The sequence below is a fragment of the Lates calcarifer genome, linkage group LG7_1, assembly GCF_001640805.2.
Source record: "Lates calcarifer isolate ASB-BC8 linkage group LG7_1, TLL_Latcal_v3, whole genome shotgun sequence".
NCBI lineage: Eukaryota > Metazoa > Chordata > Actinopteri > Centropomidae > Lates > Lates calcarifer.
Window position 1 is genome coordinate 3,817,629 of NC_066839.1, and position 16,041 is coordinate 3,833,669.

At 39.2% G+C, this 16,041-nt stretch overlaps 1 protein-coding gene across 1 annotated transcript in view; it reads right to left on the reverse strand.

Annotated features, from left to right (window-relative positions):
• The window catches only part of ncoa1 (nuclear receptor coactivator 1), a 46,791-nt gene that overhangs the window by 15,229 nt on the left and 15,521 nt on the right, over positions 1–16,041 (reverse strand). The window contains 1 exon segment of the mRNA XM_018679518.2: positions 3,366–3,471. Within this exon segment, the coding sequence (XP_018535034.1) occupies positions 3,366–3,454 (89 nt within the window). The 5' untranslated portion in view covers positions 3,455–3,471.

Here is a 16,041-nt window from a genome sequence, read left to right on the forward strand (position 1 = left end):
TGAGTTGTATTATCTGTAACAGCTTAGAAACAAGTAAGAATTCATTGTATAATCTGGACTACTTAACAAAGGAGAAGACCAAATTAATAAAAGAAAAAGATGCAAATTAATAATGTTTTCAAATAATCCTTTACTGAGTACTTTTAGATCAGACATTAATATTTGGAATAAGCTGACAATGAAAACTGTCCCTGTAGGGTGAAATTCAGTGTTACTGCTCGGTAATTAACTCATCAAACTGTCGGCTGTGACTGACGGGAACAGAGAGGAAGAAAAACAGAGAAAAATGGGAAGCCGGCGAGAGACCAGGAGGATGTGCTCAGACAAGAATAACCTTAATAATTCACGTTGTACAGGAGATCCTGTTGAGAGAGAGACCAGGGGAGGGGAGGGGAGGAAGGCCACGAGGGGAAACTGCCAAGAGGAAAACGGTGAGATAGAAAGAGAGCGAGGCAAAGGTGGAGAAAGTAGCTCTGACTTCAAGTGGTTTATTGTTCTCTTGGATGATAGACGCACAGAAAAAGGAAAATATCTGTAATAGATATGAAACGATTAGTCAATGAATCCATTAGTCAATCAACAGGAAATTAATTAGCAACTATTTCTAATACGTAATGAATCTTTTAACCTGTTAATGTTCGCAGCAGAATTTTATTATTTCCTTTACAGTATGAAGCTACAGCACAAGTTCTTCTTAAAAACCTTTTTTGTCGTTGTTAATCAAGGGTTTTTGTTTTTTGATTTTCCATGAAAACACCTCTTGAACAACAGGTTAGGAACTTCAGATCTTAATAATTTTTGATACACAAATATTCTGAATTCTTATGATACAGAGTCAAAAAGAAAAATGATAATCTGCTGCTGCTTTTTCTTCGTCCAGTACTGACATTGTGCAGACCTTAGAAACATTTTATATAGCATTCCTTTAGGATTTCTAATATGAATAAAATGTCTGTGTATGTGACTGACGAGTGAATATTGTATGATACAGAAATGGCTGTATCTCAGAGACGATGAACTTTAACTTCAATAATCGGAGTTTTGATTCAGGGTAAATCTGATATTCAGCAACGGAATGTAAAACTTTTTTAAAAAGAAAATACGTCAATTAATTTTCAAGGTCAAGATTCAAGGTCAAAATGCAACTCTGTTTACACACTCCATGACTGAAAAGGAGCAGGAAGCAGAAAAAATCTTATTATATTTGCCCCTTACAAATAGATAAGGGCATAGATGGTCTGTCCAATGCAGCCACTTGAGAAGCCAAAACTTCTCAGCAAAATAAAGAAAATGTTGACTTTGTCATGTGCCCTCAGTGTTGACAGTGTCCTCAGCAAATTTTGTGTTTCCACCTCTAACAGAAAAAAAACACTGAGGCTTTTCCTTTGCAAACTAACTATCAGTCATCGGTCATTAATAGGTTTTACTTTAAAAACTGTGAACATTTCTTTTCTTGTGAACGTTTTCTTTGTCTTCTGTGACGGTAAAGTGAGTATCTTGCATTACAGCTCGAACGATACTGGATTTTGAGTCTGAGTTTATAAAAAAATCTGATGATGTTACGTGAGCGAAGACATTTTGCAGGAGACAGGAGTCTTTAAATTAGTTTTCATCAGATGACTGTTTACTGAGAGTAAAGGGAACAACTGAAACATGCTTCTTTATCAAACAACAGGTGGTTTAAATTATTATTTTCAGAGCTGTAAAATGTATAAGAAGCTTCACAATGTGCTGTATTAGTGCTGCGGTTTTTCACCCAGCGGTGCTGACTCCCTGTTATTTGTTTTCATCATGTGTAAGAGTCAAAGTTATGATATAATACCAAGTTGAACACTGGTACAAAACAACTTAAATCAGCCTTTAACTCAAGCCTCTTCAGAGTCTTTGTGCAGCCTTGTGTTTATCCTTATTCTCCAGTTGCAATAATATACTTTCAGACCGACGAGTTGCAGCAAGGTATGTGGTAAACATGAAAAAAGAAATGTGTGTATATGCGAGTATGCGTGTGTGTGTGTGTGTGTGAGTGAGAGACGACAACAGCAAAAGTAGGTCAGTGCATTGGCCAGCCAGAACACACAGGCGTGGTGACCGAGGGAGGGAGGGGTGAGGAGAGGGGAGGAGGAGGGGAGGAGGAGGACGCTGCTGTGTGAATGCGCAGGTCAGTGGCTGCGTGTAGTTGCTGTAGAAATGCTAGCTGGACTGTTACATCAGCTTACATCAGCTATTGGGCCTTATAGACTCACACACACACACACACACACAGTAACTCTGAGTACATCCATTCTTTTAACCACAACAACTCCGACCTCACACCTACATCTGCGTCTAACCTCAACCTCGTCTCACGGTGGACACCCTGTGATAACCTCTGACAAGACCAGAGGATTTCTGCTTCTCCTTCTGCTGCTTTCGTCGTCCTATAGATATAAAAGTTTTCACACATGGACGAACATTCAAGAAGCCTCTCAGAGTTTCCACTCTGCTCAAAGTACAAGTGACTGATATGCCTCTGTGAGCCACAGCTTCCCAGCTACACAAGTGTTGTCACTCATAAAGCAACTTGCCTTGTGCTCAGTGGAGGTGTTAAGTGGCCAAAAATGGTTAAAATTTGAGGCCATAACGAGTTGAGAGGAGCATGAATCTGAATCCTTTCCAATCCCTTATTTATTTAAATTAAAAGTTTGCTTGGTGGGGAATGAATGAATACAGGAGTTGTCAACCCACTGGAAGTGTTGGGTTTCTCTCTGTCGTACTGTTGGCCTTGACCTTGCTCTGTAAAGTGCCTTGAGATAATATATGTTGTGAGTCACTGAAGGCTTCACATAACTGTTAAGTAAGTAATACTTCCCACGCCAGGTAAACTGCGTTTTTTAGGTATTTGAGATTTTTTATTTTCGATTATTTAGGCACGTTTGGCACCAGGGGAGAAAATGAAAACTCATAAATGCTTCATGTCCCAAAACAGACAGATTATAAGACAACAGGCACCTGGGCACAGACATGTAAAAGTCCCCCATCCCTCCTACATGAGAACAAGAGCCAGAGATTCAAAGAACCTTTTTTTGTAGTTTTGGGGTCTGTTTAGCGTTAATCTGTCTCTTTGTGGTCATTTTATTTCTTTTTGTGGTCATTTTCTGTCTCTCTGAGGTTGTTTTCTGTCTCTTTGTCGTCATTTAGTTTCTGTTTGTGGTTGTTTTGAATCTCTGACAATTCAGTCACTAACAGAGGCTCTGACCCAGGGGCCTCCTGACTCCTTTGGCCCCTGAGCCTTTGCCCAGTAGACTCATTCAGTAACGACCTCAATGACCACTAATATCAAATATAGAGTTTAATATCTGCAGAAAAACACATGGCTGGGTCTTTACCTTTGCCCTGATGTGTCGCATGGTGAGCCCTTCCTCTTGCGTGACTCTGGCGTGGCAGGGTCCAGGGGGCTTTCCCCTACTGCACTCATTTTCAGCTTCAACTGACCTATGGAGGAGGGACACACAGTAAAGAGAAAGGTCAGTAAACAAAATCAGTGAAACCATTACAGCAAATGCCACCGCTCAACCATTCATTCTGATCTTTTTTATTTATTTATGTGGCTGTTGGATCTTTCCTTGTTATTTCAAGTGAAAATCAAGAATTTTCTTTGAGTAACTTTGCTGAAACTGTGCAGCAGGGTTTGCTTCGCAGACAACAATCATCACATTACACACCAGCTGCCATATGCTAATTATATTTGCATTCTATAATGGCGTAATGCCAGTGGCAAGGTTCACACAATGCACAGCTCACATGAACTTCAGCTTCAGGTCACAGTTCAGTATATTTTTAGTGCAGGAGAACAAAAACAGAGCTGTTTGTCGTTAGCGTTTTAGAGCTGAGGGGGGTTGTCAGGGTTACATTAAGTAACATACAGTAAATTCCAGTAGAGTCTGTGTCATTACAACAGTAAACGCTGCATCTGGAGCTGATTCAGTTTGTGTTGTTGTTTGTTGTGCATTACATTGAAAACCCTCTCTTATATTCTGTTTTTTTTTTTTTTTTACCTCCCTCCTTTCTGTCTCTCCTCATGGACTCGTGCCTGCTCTTTATCTGCAAAGTCTACAGCCTGCATTTCTCATTCACTCACTCCCGCAGCTTCAACCGGGGAGGTGTAACCATGGCAACAGAAAACGCCGCAACATTTGATGAAGCACACACACTGTGTTACAGAGGATGGTTTGCTGGGCTCCTGCACGATCCATTAAGCCAAATACTGAAGTTAAAACCCTTTTTTGATGGCAACAGAAATTGGATTTAAGAGCAAAGTAATAATCCAAATAAACACACAAAGCTGCGAACAAACAGAATGTTTCTGCTCATGTGTTTTATGCAGGGTTAAATCTCACAGTCATACCATACAGTATCGCATTTTTGTCACTCCTTTCCAGCAATAAATCCTAATACTATCATTACTTAATCATTAAACACAACATGAACATGGATAAGCAGCAGCAAATAAGACAGATAAATGAAAGGAAGGATTAATTAATTAAGAAATAACCTTTTTATTTGAGATCTAAAAATTAAGTTCACATAATAACAGAAGGTGTAGAACAACAGAAACTGAGATTTTTCAGTTGTTTTTTTGCTTAAATCACACACAAAAACACTGTTTACCTCACATTACTGACTACAGCAGGCTATGAAAAATATTCAAGATATTTGTAAAAAAAATTTTTAACACCTCTAAAACAGAATCAATGCTTCTGAAGACCTGCAGATCCCCTGGCTTATTTAGGTTGTGAGCCATAAATGCACAGTATTACAGACATGTTTAGCAAAGTTTAGAGCCTTATTACTAATCTGTTGTAAAAAAAAAACACAGTTTCTGAAAAGATTTGAGAGATATCATTAAGCTTGAAGGTATTTCATTTACTCATGTGAACTGTACACATCCTGACTAAGAGGTAAAAAGACAAAAGATGCACTCAAATCTCTTAATCTGTAAAACCACGCTGCTGTAGCATCTAAATAAAAATCAGTACAGCACGGATGTACACACAAACTATAGACATGCGGAAAATGCTCCAAATCTCCAGGCAAGCCGCAAAAAAACAAGCCGCCATTGTCAGAGCATTGGGTGCCGCTGCAAGGCCACGCCGCTCACACAACGCTAATCCTTCCTGACTAGCCTTTTTTACATTTCACCTCGAATCACCCCGTCCTCCTTGGCCCTCCTCTTGTGTTGCTAACACGCAGCACTTAAAAAAAGATCTGACAGTGAGAAATGAGAACACTGCCACGCATTAGCACTCAGTGAAAATACGACGTAGCATAGCTTCTGAGAGATGGAGCCGAGTGTAAATATGAAAAACAGCTAGATGAAATCCAATTTATGAATTTAGAACAGATGTTCATTAAATTAATTTTTCAGGAAACAAGACATTTAAAACAAATTAGACAAATTAGAGGAAGCACAGGACTGTGTGCACTCATAAATCTGTATCTGTAAAGTAATAATCTGCAACATTTTCTTTGAACCAACATTTGTTTTTAAATGGTTATGTAGCTGCAAAATCAGTAACAGTAATTGCACAATGTGAAAATACCTTCACTGAACAGGGCTTGTTATTAATTGTCAATAAAATACCTGAGTTTTGGTTGTGATACAAGGGCGGTAACGACATATTCAGAGGTCTTGTTTTGTCCAAACAACAGTCTCAACCCAAAGAGGACACACACAACAGCAGCTAATATCAAGATGATGTTGGGGTGTTGGATACTGGAACCATTAATTGCCCCTGATGGCTGTTCAATGTGTGTGTATAAACAGGTGAACGTGCCATGCAGTGTAAAGTGTCTTTGAGTGGCCGAAAAGGCTGGAAAAGAGCCGCATGGCGATCAGCCACAACATTAAAACCAGACTGGGATCTGGGGAGTTTGGAGGCCAGGTCAACACCTCGGGCTCTTTGTCATGTTGTGTTTCTGAGCAGTTTTTGTGGTGTGCTGGGGGACACCTGTCAGAAACATCAAGGTTTCCCAGCAGAACATTATATTGTAACGAGATAATGAATGTTATTCACACCTGTCAGTGGTTTTAATGTTGGGGCTGATCATGTGAATAAGTGAAGTTTATTTACCATATTTTGAGAAACTGGAGCAGCTCATTTTTGATGGAAAAAAAAAAAGATTTTAACCATTAACTTTCTGTCAGTTGAGGAATCAATTAATCTATGTTCTCAGCGCTAATGTGAAGTGACAGCTCTTGTAAACACAGAGGAAAGAGGCTCCATCTTTCCAGAATGACTCTGCCATCATAATGCTGTTCACTGATAATTGCTGCCCAAATTATGTCAACACAGGTATAATTTATAGACAGCAAGAGAACATAAGCTACTGCGGTTATATTTGTTGATGTACCCAGGAACATCAAATGCATCCACTGGATACTCTGCACTCTGTGGCCCCATACAGCCGAACATGCTCTGGCTGTGCATTCAAAACACGCCCAACAATTAATGTTCCCATAGAAGCGAAGTGATGAGGGAAACTTGGTGTGTATGGTCGATAAGCTTGTCGGTCGAGCACAACAAGCCATCATCGTATTTCTGGGCTTTCCTGTTTCCCTGCCATTGTGATTATGTTTCATGAGCAGCAGTTCCTCCCACCTGGTGAGTGTTTATGATTAACTTTAGCAGCCCTGTGGTACTCGCTAACCGGCTTTTCCTCCACATCTCAACAATGTCATACTATAAAAGGTATGATGAACTTGATGAACTAGAAACACATGGATACATTAGCATACTTTAACTAAGACGCCGCAATATAAACAGCCAGCAGGCTCTCTCTTAATCTCCACACACTCCACTACACATGAGAGAAGTTTTCACATCATGATGTTGTGTTGCTGTTTAAACATTTAAAAAATATGGTACTTTACAAAAAGATATCAAAAAAGAAACTGTTATTAAATGTACGAGTGCAATTGTTTCTTTTCATTATCGATCTATCTGCCTATTATTTTCCCGATTTATCTTTTTAAGTCCATAAGACGACAGACAATAGTGAAAAATAGTGACTTACAACATTAAAATTTCTATTTCAGTTGTTATTTTATCTGTTAAACAGCCCCAAACCTACAGACATTCAGTTTATCATCATATTTGACAAAGGAAAGCACATTTAAGAAGCCAGAACCAGCATGTTTGCTTGAAAAATCAGTAAAATTATTAACCGATTATAAAAATAGTTGCTGAATTAATGTTCTGTCATTGTATTGCCAGTTAACTGTTCGTTTTAGACCCAATATCACTTGACAAAATGGTTTTTTCTATGTGTATAAATGTATAAATCTAATTATTATTGAGAAAATGCTTTTGTTGTGTCCTGCTTTGCTTATTATTTAAAATATTGATTAGGATTGATTGTATCCACAGTGATGTAACAGTTTGGCTGCCCTCTGTAGAGATATATCTGGCTGTAACTTCTGCTTGCAGCTGCTCTGTTACACTATTTTCTATAAAATTATTTCATAAAAAGCTCTCCATAAAATTCCAGAAACAAAAATCTATTTTCTAAACCATCTTCTGTCTAGATTAACTGTCAGCTATATTATTTATACTCACTTACACTTCTGACATCTCATTCACTCAATCTATGAAAACATGGTGCAGGTAAAACACAATTTCATTCACACAGCTACGACTGTCACATTCAACTGTCATTATTATTATTTTAGCTTCTGCTGTATCACGTCTTGCTTGTTATCTTGAATCAGTCTCCATAACTGAGACTGGAGACTGCATTTATTGTCTGTAAAGCAAGAAGTGCAGGAGGGAGTTTCAGTGAAAGTTGAAACTGTGGTGAAGGTAAAGGCACATTTTTCAAACATTTATTTAGTTTTCAAAAAGGTCCACAATGCTGCTTCAACACATATGGTAAATCTACTGTGCACAAAGTTTCATTGTTGTAGATTTACGGGATTGAAATGTTGGATGACTGACTGAACATCTGACAGACATGACTCTGCTGTCTCTAGGCCGTGACACAGAGCAGCTAAAAACAAAAACAAGAGGTGAAGCCATCAGAGTGAAAAGGTAAATACAGTATGTTTATGCTCCCAGCTTTATTCCTTCACTCATGGCCGCCTGTGAATAATCTGGCTTCCTGTATTTATTACTATCTGCCTGCAGTCTCTCAAACAACACCGTCACAATGAGAGGCTTGTTGTTTGCTGTTCTGCTCCATTACTTTGCCGAGGTTAAGTTAATGTTAATGCACCAGTGCTGATACTATCTCAGCTATGTCAAGACTTCCTAAATGTGCTTCACATGAAATAAATGCAAAGGCAAAAACAGAAATGTGGCTTTTACTGTGAAGCCTCATCAGGAGGCGCACACAAAAACAGAACATCTTTGGAGGAGCTTTAATAGGGTTCAAGTCAGTGGTCTGCACTGGGCCTGATCTTGAAATCCTTCATGACTGAGACGTCGTCTAACAAAATCTCCCAACACGTAAGTTAAAGACAACAGCTTAGAAGCTAACTCATGTCTATGTTGGCTGCCGTGGTGAGCTCAATGACATGATGTGGAGGGAAAGCCTGACCTTGTGCTTGTGGCGCGATTCAGGCGACTCTCTTCTTTCAAGATTTGTCCAAGAAGTCGCTAGATTCGTCGCTAGGTGCTTTTTTGCCAGAGTCGCTGACTAAATCTAGCGAGAGGTGCTAATTTGGCAGTGCTACCTGTAAACTCCCTCCTGTGTGTCGATTCATTCTGAAAGAGCAGCAGCCAATAGGGAAACACTCACTATAGTCACTCAGTCAGTCACAGTTTCTAGGGCTGACTGCGCTGTTGCAGTCCAGCCAAACAAATACACTGACAGTCGATGAAAACACATCAGCCTGAGGATTTGAAAATATTTTACCATATGTCTTCTGACACACGATCATGAAACACGATCTTGCTGTGGAAACTGACTTTTTACGGAGACAACTCGACTTTTTTCCTCAGTAATGAACAAAAAGAAAACGGATCAGTTCTCATAACACTGTTCTGTCTTTTAAAAAATTTAAGGCGGTTAGATTATGCAACAGAGGCTCTTTACAGTTTAAATAAACCTCAAACTTCCATCATGTAATAAAGATGCCTCTTCCATTAAGTGACTGTCAACATACAGAAGACAGCAGTGTGTGTACACAAGACGTTACAGTAATAAACTGAACCCGATGGTAAAGTGAACTGACTCAGTCCAGCATCAGTTTTTTTTCTTTTTCAAACTGGGCTCTGTTTACATGCAGCAGTTCACTCTCTGTTATGATTAATAATTACGCACTAGTGGATGCCAGCACCTGCTCCACAGCAGCAACTGTTAAATGGATTTTTAACAATATCAATATCCTGTCATTACACAATTTGCATCCATTAAGAGTGTGAACTTAAACATATGCATGAAGCTCACATGCAAAAAAACATAAATAGGTCTATCAACCACATGCTGATAAAACACTGGCTGCAGGCCGTTAAGCGTGACTTCTCTACAAGTACTACGACGACTGCTGCTACTTTAAAATGCAGCAGAATTGTTCATTGGTCAGTTATTTTTATTCTAAAAGCTACTTCACAACTCAAGTGAACTAATTAGTGGTAAAATCTGAATCCACTGACTAATATGGCTCCACGACGAGACGGCCAGTTAAAAAAAAGGACATTTAAAATGTTAAAATAATCCATTTGAACCTTCTCTTTCTCTTTTCCAAAGCTACATCCACATAACTTTCTCTTCTCGATTTAAGCAGCACTGACAGCCAGGTGGTACAGTAAAACATTAAGCTTAATGAGCAATCTCTGCTGCTAAATTGGTGCCCAGTACTGATCCTTTTGCACGAGCTTTCCAAACACGCACGTGAACATGACTCAGAGCAGCATTTCACGGTTTTGCTCTTATCATAATGTCCGTGCTGTTTTACATGTGACTGAATCAGGAATAATTAGAACAGTTACAGCTGCAGTGAGAACAGAGTCAGACTTTCACACATACCAGCCTTGCAGTAAGGAAGAAGAAAAAAAAAAAGAAATGCACAGAAGAAAAACAAGTCTAATCCACACACCTGTAGACCAGGTCAGCCTCTTCCCGCGCCTCCTGACCTCACCCTCCCCTCTCACTCCCTCTCTTGCTCTCTATGTGACGTATGGTAGAGGATCAAGCCTTCAGTCGCCAAAGAGGAAGAAGAAAAAGCAGCAGCAGCGACAGCGACAGCGACAGCGCAGCAGAAAAAGCCCTCTGAGAAATACAGTCCGCTGCCTCCTCAGGCTCTCCATTACAACCGCCTGCCGTCTCAGTATCTTTAGGTTTGTCTCCCTTTTTTTTCCCCTCTCAGAGCTTTCTCCTACTCTGGTTTCTCATTTCGCAAGCTATACTGATCACACACACACATACACATATATACACACATACACACTCAACGGCGGCAATGTATGGCTTGCATGGGAGTGGTGGTGGGGGGAGTGAGGAAGAGACCACCAGGTAGAGAATGGGGAGTGAGGAATGTAGATTACCAGGAGAGAGGTAGAGTAGAGGGAGGAAGGAGTAAAGGAGGATGGGAGAAAAGAGACACAAACATACATTCATTGCTCATATTAATATTCCTAATGTATACACAACCTTTCAGCAGATCCCATTTTATTATTTAGGCTCCCTCGAGGATCTAGTCATGAGCAGATAGCGTCCAGCCCTCCGACAGAAATATTCAGTCCCCTGACGTAAGTCTTTCCCTTCAGTTTACAGCAAACTCTTACTTGATTTTCCACAAATCTACTGTAGATAACAATATAAATACATGACTCAAGACTTTGTAATATCTAACACTGCCTCATCGTGAACAGTTCATGGGTGCTGAAATGAAGTCTAATACATTTAGGAGGCAAATAACACAGGTAAATAATAGAATCTGACCAGGATAGATTTGTGTCAATTAGGCAGGACACGGTCTCTCTGTGGATTACCAATCAATTAACGTCTCCAATAAAGTCATTTTGTTTTGTTTTTGCCCAGTGAACATTCATCAGGCATCAGGCTCATAGATACAACCCAAAAACTTTTATAAATCAATGGTATTTTCGATCAATATATTCACATAATTAACATGTTGACCACACACAGAAATGTGTTGCCACTGCGCCTGTAAACACTGATCCAAGCAAAGAAAAATCAATGGGTCATGGTTGAAACTACAGGCAATTAATCCCTCAGTCGATCGACAGAAAACTAATCTAATAATCCTTTCAGTCATTTTTAAACAAATATTTTTTGGTTCCAGCTTCCTAAATATGAAGATTTTATGTCATACATGTGAGTGAACTGAATATATTTGGATTTTTTGATCGACTTTATCAAGTAAATAATATGCAGATTAGTCAATAATGAGAATAGTCGTTAGCTGCAGCCCTGAGCTGTAGTATGTCTTGTTGGGCAACTTCATCACAGATAAACAATGCTGATGTTAGAGTTCTAGATCTCCTGGATCGCACCTTGAACTTCAATTTTCAGGGTTGACATTTTGGTTCTGATGTACAGTAAATATGTAAAAAAAAATCCTCCTGAAAATTGGTTAATTTTCATGTCAAATCTTAGTGTTGAGCTGTCGCTGGGTAAATAAAGGTTTATAAGAGCAGAGGCAGAGACACAATATTAGAGATTTCTCTCCATAATCACAGCTAATTATTGCCTTGAAATATTGCTAATGAAAGGCTAAGACCTAACAAACATAATGTGAGAATAATTATTTCCTACATGAGATCACCACACTGCTCCTGCACACAGCGTGGCCACCCCTCTCTGCCTCACTGACTTGGTACAACCCATGAGAAGCTGCTCAGTCACTGTTGCTAAGGCCCACCCTCTCGAATATAGGACATGACCAGAGAATGTATACAGCTCCTGTCAAGCAGGGCTACAGTGCACCCCCTCGCTCCTGGATTGTATTCGTATGTGCTGCGTGAAACATACGGACAGGAGAAATTTGCCTCTGTAAATAGTCATTATTGTTATTGTGTCGAGATGTAACTGAGCATCTCCACGTGGCTTCCACATAAGGTCAGATTTAGGGTCAGTCTGCTCATAATTCAATCAATAAACAAACTAATTCTGCCACTAATCGGTTAATAAGGCGTCTACCTGGCTGCATCACTAAACTCTAATGTTTCTCAACAAACCAAGCCAGTAATCGACATAACTGTCCACACAAATTTTATCAAAATGCTGTCTGATTATTAATTATCTGTGTAGTCGCTTCAATTTAAAATAGACAGCAGCGTGATTTAACATTGAAACAAATGTTATGACCTTCATTTTAAGCAGAACACAGTAATTTCATTTGCTTAATTTCGGAGGCTGCTCCAACATCACTCCCCAAAACAAAATATTACCCTGTCTGCATGCATAATTTATCCAAACAAAATTAATCACATTGCATATGAACAGGGGCTCCCTCTGAGAGACTGGAGAGATTTGGCTGGAATCTCAATAACGAACAGGGTTTCCAACTTTTCCTGAGTTGGAAATGTACTCTCAGTTATTAATAATTTAACTTTTATACCATTGTTTCTTAAAGAAATCAGGACAGCAGAGATTGAGTTACATTTTCCACTTGTATATATTTTGCTAGAATAAAAAAATACACCCAAAAAACAAAACAAACACCCACACTATGAGGACATACAGGACCAACTGTGTGTTTACTGCATGTTTATTTTACCTATAAGCCACATCAAAGACACATTTCCACCGCTTTGTGAAGGCCCACAGAGTTTCTCTGAATCAATATGTGCAGAGTTTCACTGCTTCGCCACCTTCACACAACAAAATCCCACGCTCCTTTGTGTACATTTACGCAGAAAGGCGCTCTTATCTGGTCAGCTATACTGACTTATCAGTGGTGCTGCTCCATAAAGAACAAAGAAAAAAACTATAACCACTAATAACCACTAAATCCACCAGGAAACACTTTGAAAGCACTTACTATGTGAGGAATGTCACCTTCTTTGCTTAATTCATCTGACCCATATTTACAGGCAACTTATCACTCATATCATCTGTATTTCAAACGTCTACCACTCAGGTAACCCTCAAATGTCTTGTTTTGTTCAACCAACAATTCAAGACGACGATGAAAACCAGCCAATATTCACATTATAGAAGCATATGTTCTGTTTCTTTTGTTATTCTGCTTTAATAAAATGACTTTAATTAAATGACTCGATTCAGGTCTTTACATGATCTTCACTAAAATGGATTACTTATCTATAACAATTTTAAGGATGCTATTTATGAGGTTTCTCAGCCAGCTCGGCTGCAGCTAACTAGTTAGCATGCTAACTTCAATAGAAGAAAAGAAGTGACAGAGCTAGAAGATAAACACTAGCATTGCTTTCCACCACTGGAGACAGCTCTGGACAGAAAAAAGGGACGTAAGTTTGATGACAAACTCACGATGACAAAAGGTTAAAGGTGCTACATGCAAGTTTTAGCTATCACTACATAGCCAACATTAGCATTAACAGCTGTTTATTTACCAACAGCTTCAGCATGTGTTGCATTTACAAAACAAGAGGTTAGAATATTTCCTCTGAGCAGCGTTAACTCATCCTCTCATGTTGGACCGGCCGCTACAGTGACTCACTACTACGAGACAGGACGGGGCTAGCATGCTAACTTCAGTAGAAGAAAAGAAGTGATAGAAACAGATAGAAAACGAGTTAATATTGCTGTTGCTTTCCACTGTTGGAGGCAGCTCTTGGTGAGTAAAGGAATTGAACTTGGTGCTGAACTCCACACTGGTAAGTAAACAGCTGTTAATGCTAACATTGGCTATGTAGCATTAGCAAAAACTTACATATAGCACCTTTAAACAAAACCACTGAAAATAGTCAGGGGTAGTGTATACATGAGTTGTAGCAAATGGGTTTAAATGTGCAAAAACAGTGTTGTGGTCCTTTAAGAGTCCCTGCCTCTCGACTGAATACCCCGTTCAGTCCCAGTCCATTGTTTCCCACCATCTGTGTAGACCCAAATCCAGGATGTTTACCAAGAGTGAGAAATAACCTTGGACCCCATACAATTCCACAGACACTACTATGGTTAGTCAGACTCCTTAGTGTATAGAATAGATAGCATAATGCAGGCTGTAATTGTGAAGAACAGCCAGTGGACCGCTGCCCACAATCACTTTTCTCATCTGTGCAACAATGGGAGCAGAAAACTGAGACCTGGTATAAGACACATAAGGACACAAATGGTACTTCACAGCAGTGTATCTGCCTTCCTTAGTGCCTGTGTGTGTCAGTGCTCACCTAATTTTTTCACTTATTCTCAACCTCAAACACGTTCGCTGCCAGACTGATAATTCCACATGAATATTCATCATTTGTTGAACTCCACCGGTCTCTGTGTAATTTGGAGTGCGAGTGTGTGAGTATGAGAGGTGTGTGTGTGTGTGTGTGTGTGTGTGTGTGTGTGTGTGTGTGTGTGTCCTCATTTCAACTCGTGAAACGCTATGGGAGGCCTAGTTAGACATGCTGGGATGTTCAGAGCCGTGCAGCCGGTCTGGGGCCCCCAAGTCTCAAAGCATACAGTACAGGAGAATAATGCTAGAAAGGCCGGTTAGAGAGAGAGGGAGAGGGAGAGGTATTATCTTTCCTGTCCTTCTCTCTTAACTATTATTTGAGCCTGAACTAACTGGTCTCTTTAAAATTAAATTGACAGGCCATTATGTCCGTGTGGAGACTGGAGTCTTTCAAAATTCAGCCAATCATGCATTCTAAATGAGAACACTTACTTCCACTTATTTTCACCCAGGGCCTCATTTTCATAGTTTTTGTATCATGAAAACTGCTGGATTTCAAAGTTTTATCATCATTTTTTTTAAATCTTAAAACAACAAAACAAAGCAAAACAAATCTTTTACAACCTTTAAAAGAACTACAACTGAACATTTATACTGACATTTCGATTATGACAGCACTTTTTTGTAGACTTGTTTACTCGCTCATCGTCTGTTTTAAATTCAGTTTCATTCATCTTAGCAACTCTTCTTACAAGCCACATTTTGGTTTGGAAATGTTTGCAAAGAATGAGAAGAAAACAAAAAGGAAAAAAGGAAGCAGAAATACAACAAAATGCGGAAAAAGTAAAGCGATCTGAATACTAGGGCTGAACGATATGCAAAAAATATGAATATGATTTGCAGGTTAAGGCATCTGTGTAACACCACAAAGCCTATATAATAGTAAATATGACCCATTTTCCCTTTATCAAAACACATAATATATAGATTAACTGTTCAGCCCCTGTGGATACTTTTCAGGCAGATACACATATATATAAACTTTGTAAAAGAAGCCAACACAGAGTGGAGGTTGCTGTCTTCATCGATCTAGGGCTAGCTCCTAGCAACTACTCCTGAAATGTTTAAGCAATGAGTTGACCAACAGAAAAAGAATCCTTGTTGACAAACTCATGTACCAGGAAAAACACCAAAGTGCAGAACTGACTCATTGTAAACCAATTTTTTTTGGATTGTTGTTCTTCAACAACTTCGACTTGTTATTGGACTTTTTCACTATATTTCACATGCGTATCATTTATAGACTTGACAACTGACAGAATAATATATAATGAAAACAACTTAGTAGCAGCCCTACTAGAAACAGTACAAAACAACATAAAGTCCGGTCCATCCAGGCACATGGTGCACGTGTGCACGGCTCATTTTCAGCTCAGTACAGTTAAATATCCAGCTCCTGTGTCTTGTTTTACTTCTCTGAATATTGAATATTGACCTCTGTCCACCTCTGCCACTGCCATCCTACAAACATGGCCTCCAGCCTTATTTAGAAGCTCCATTTATTTCCACACTACAACAATAAATAAAACATGTACTTTCAGTCAATAATGTAAATAGGAAAACATGATAAAATATTCTAGGAATATTCAGCGGGAAACAATGCTGAATAATAAACAGTTATTTAGGTTTTAAAAGGCAAAATTCACAGTGAGCCGTGGGCTGCAACACTGTGT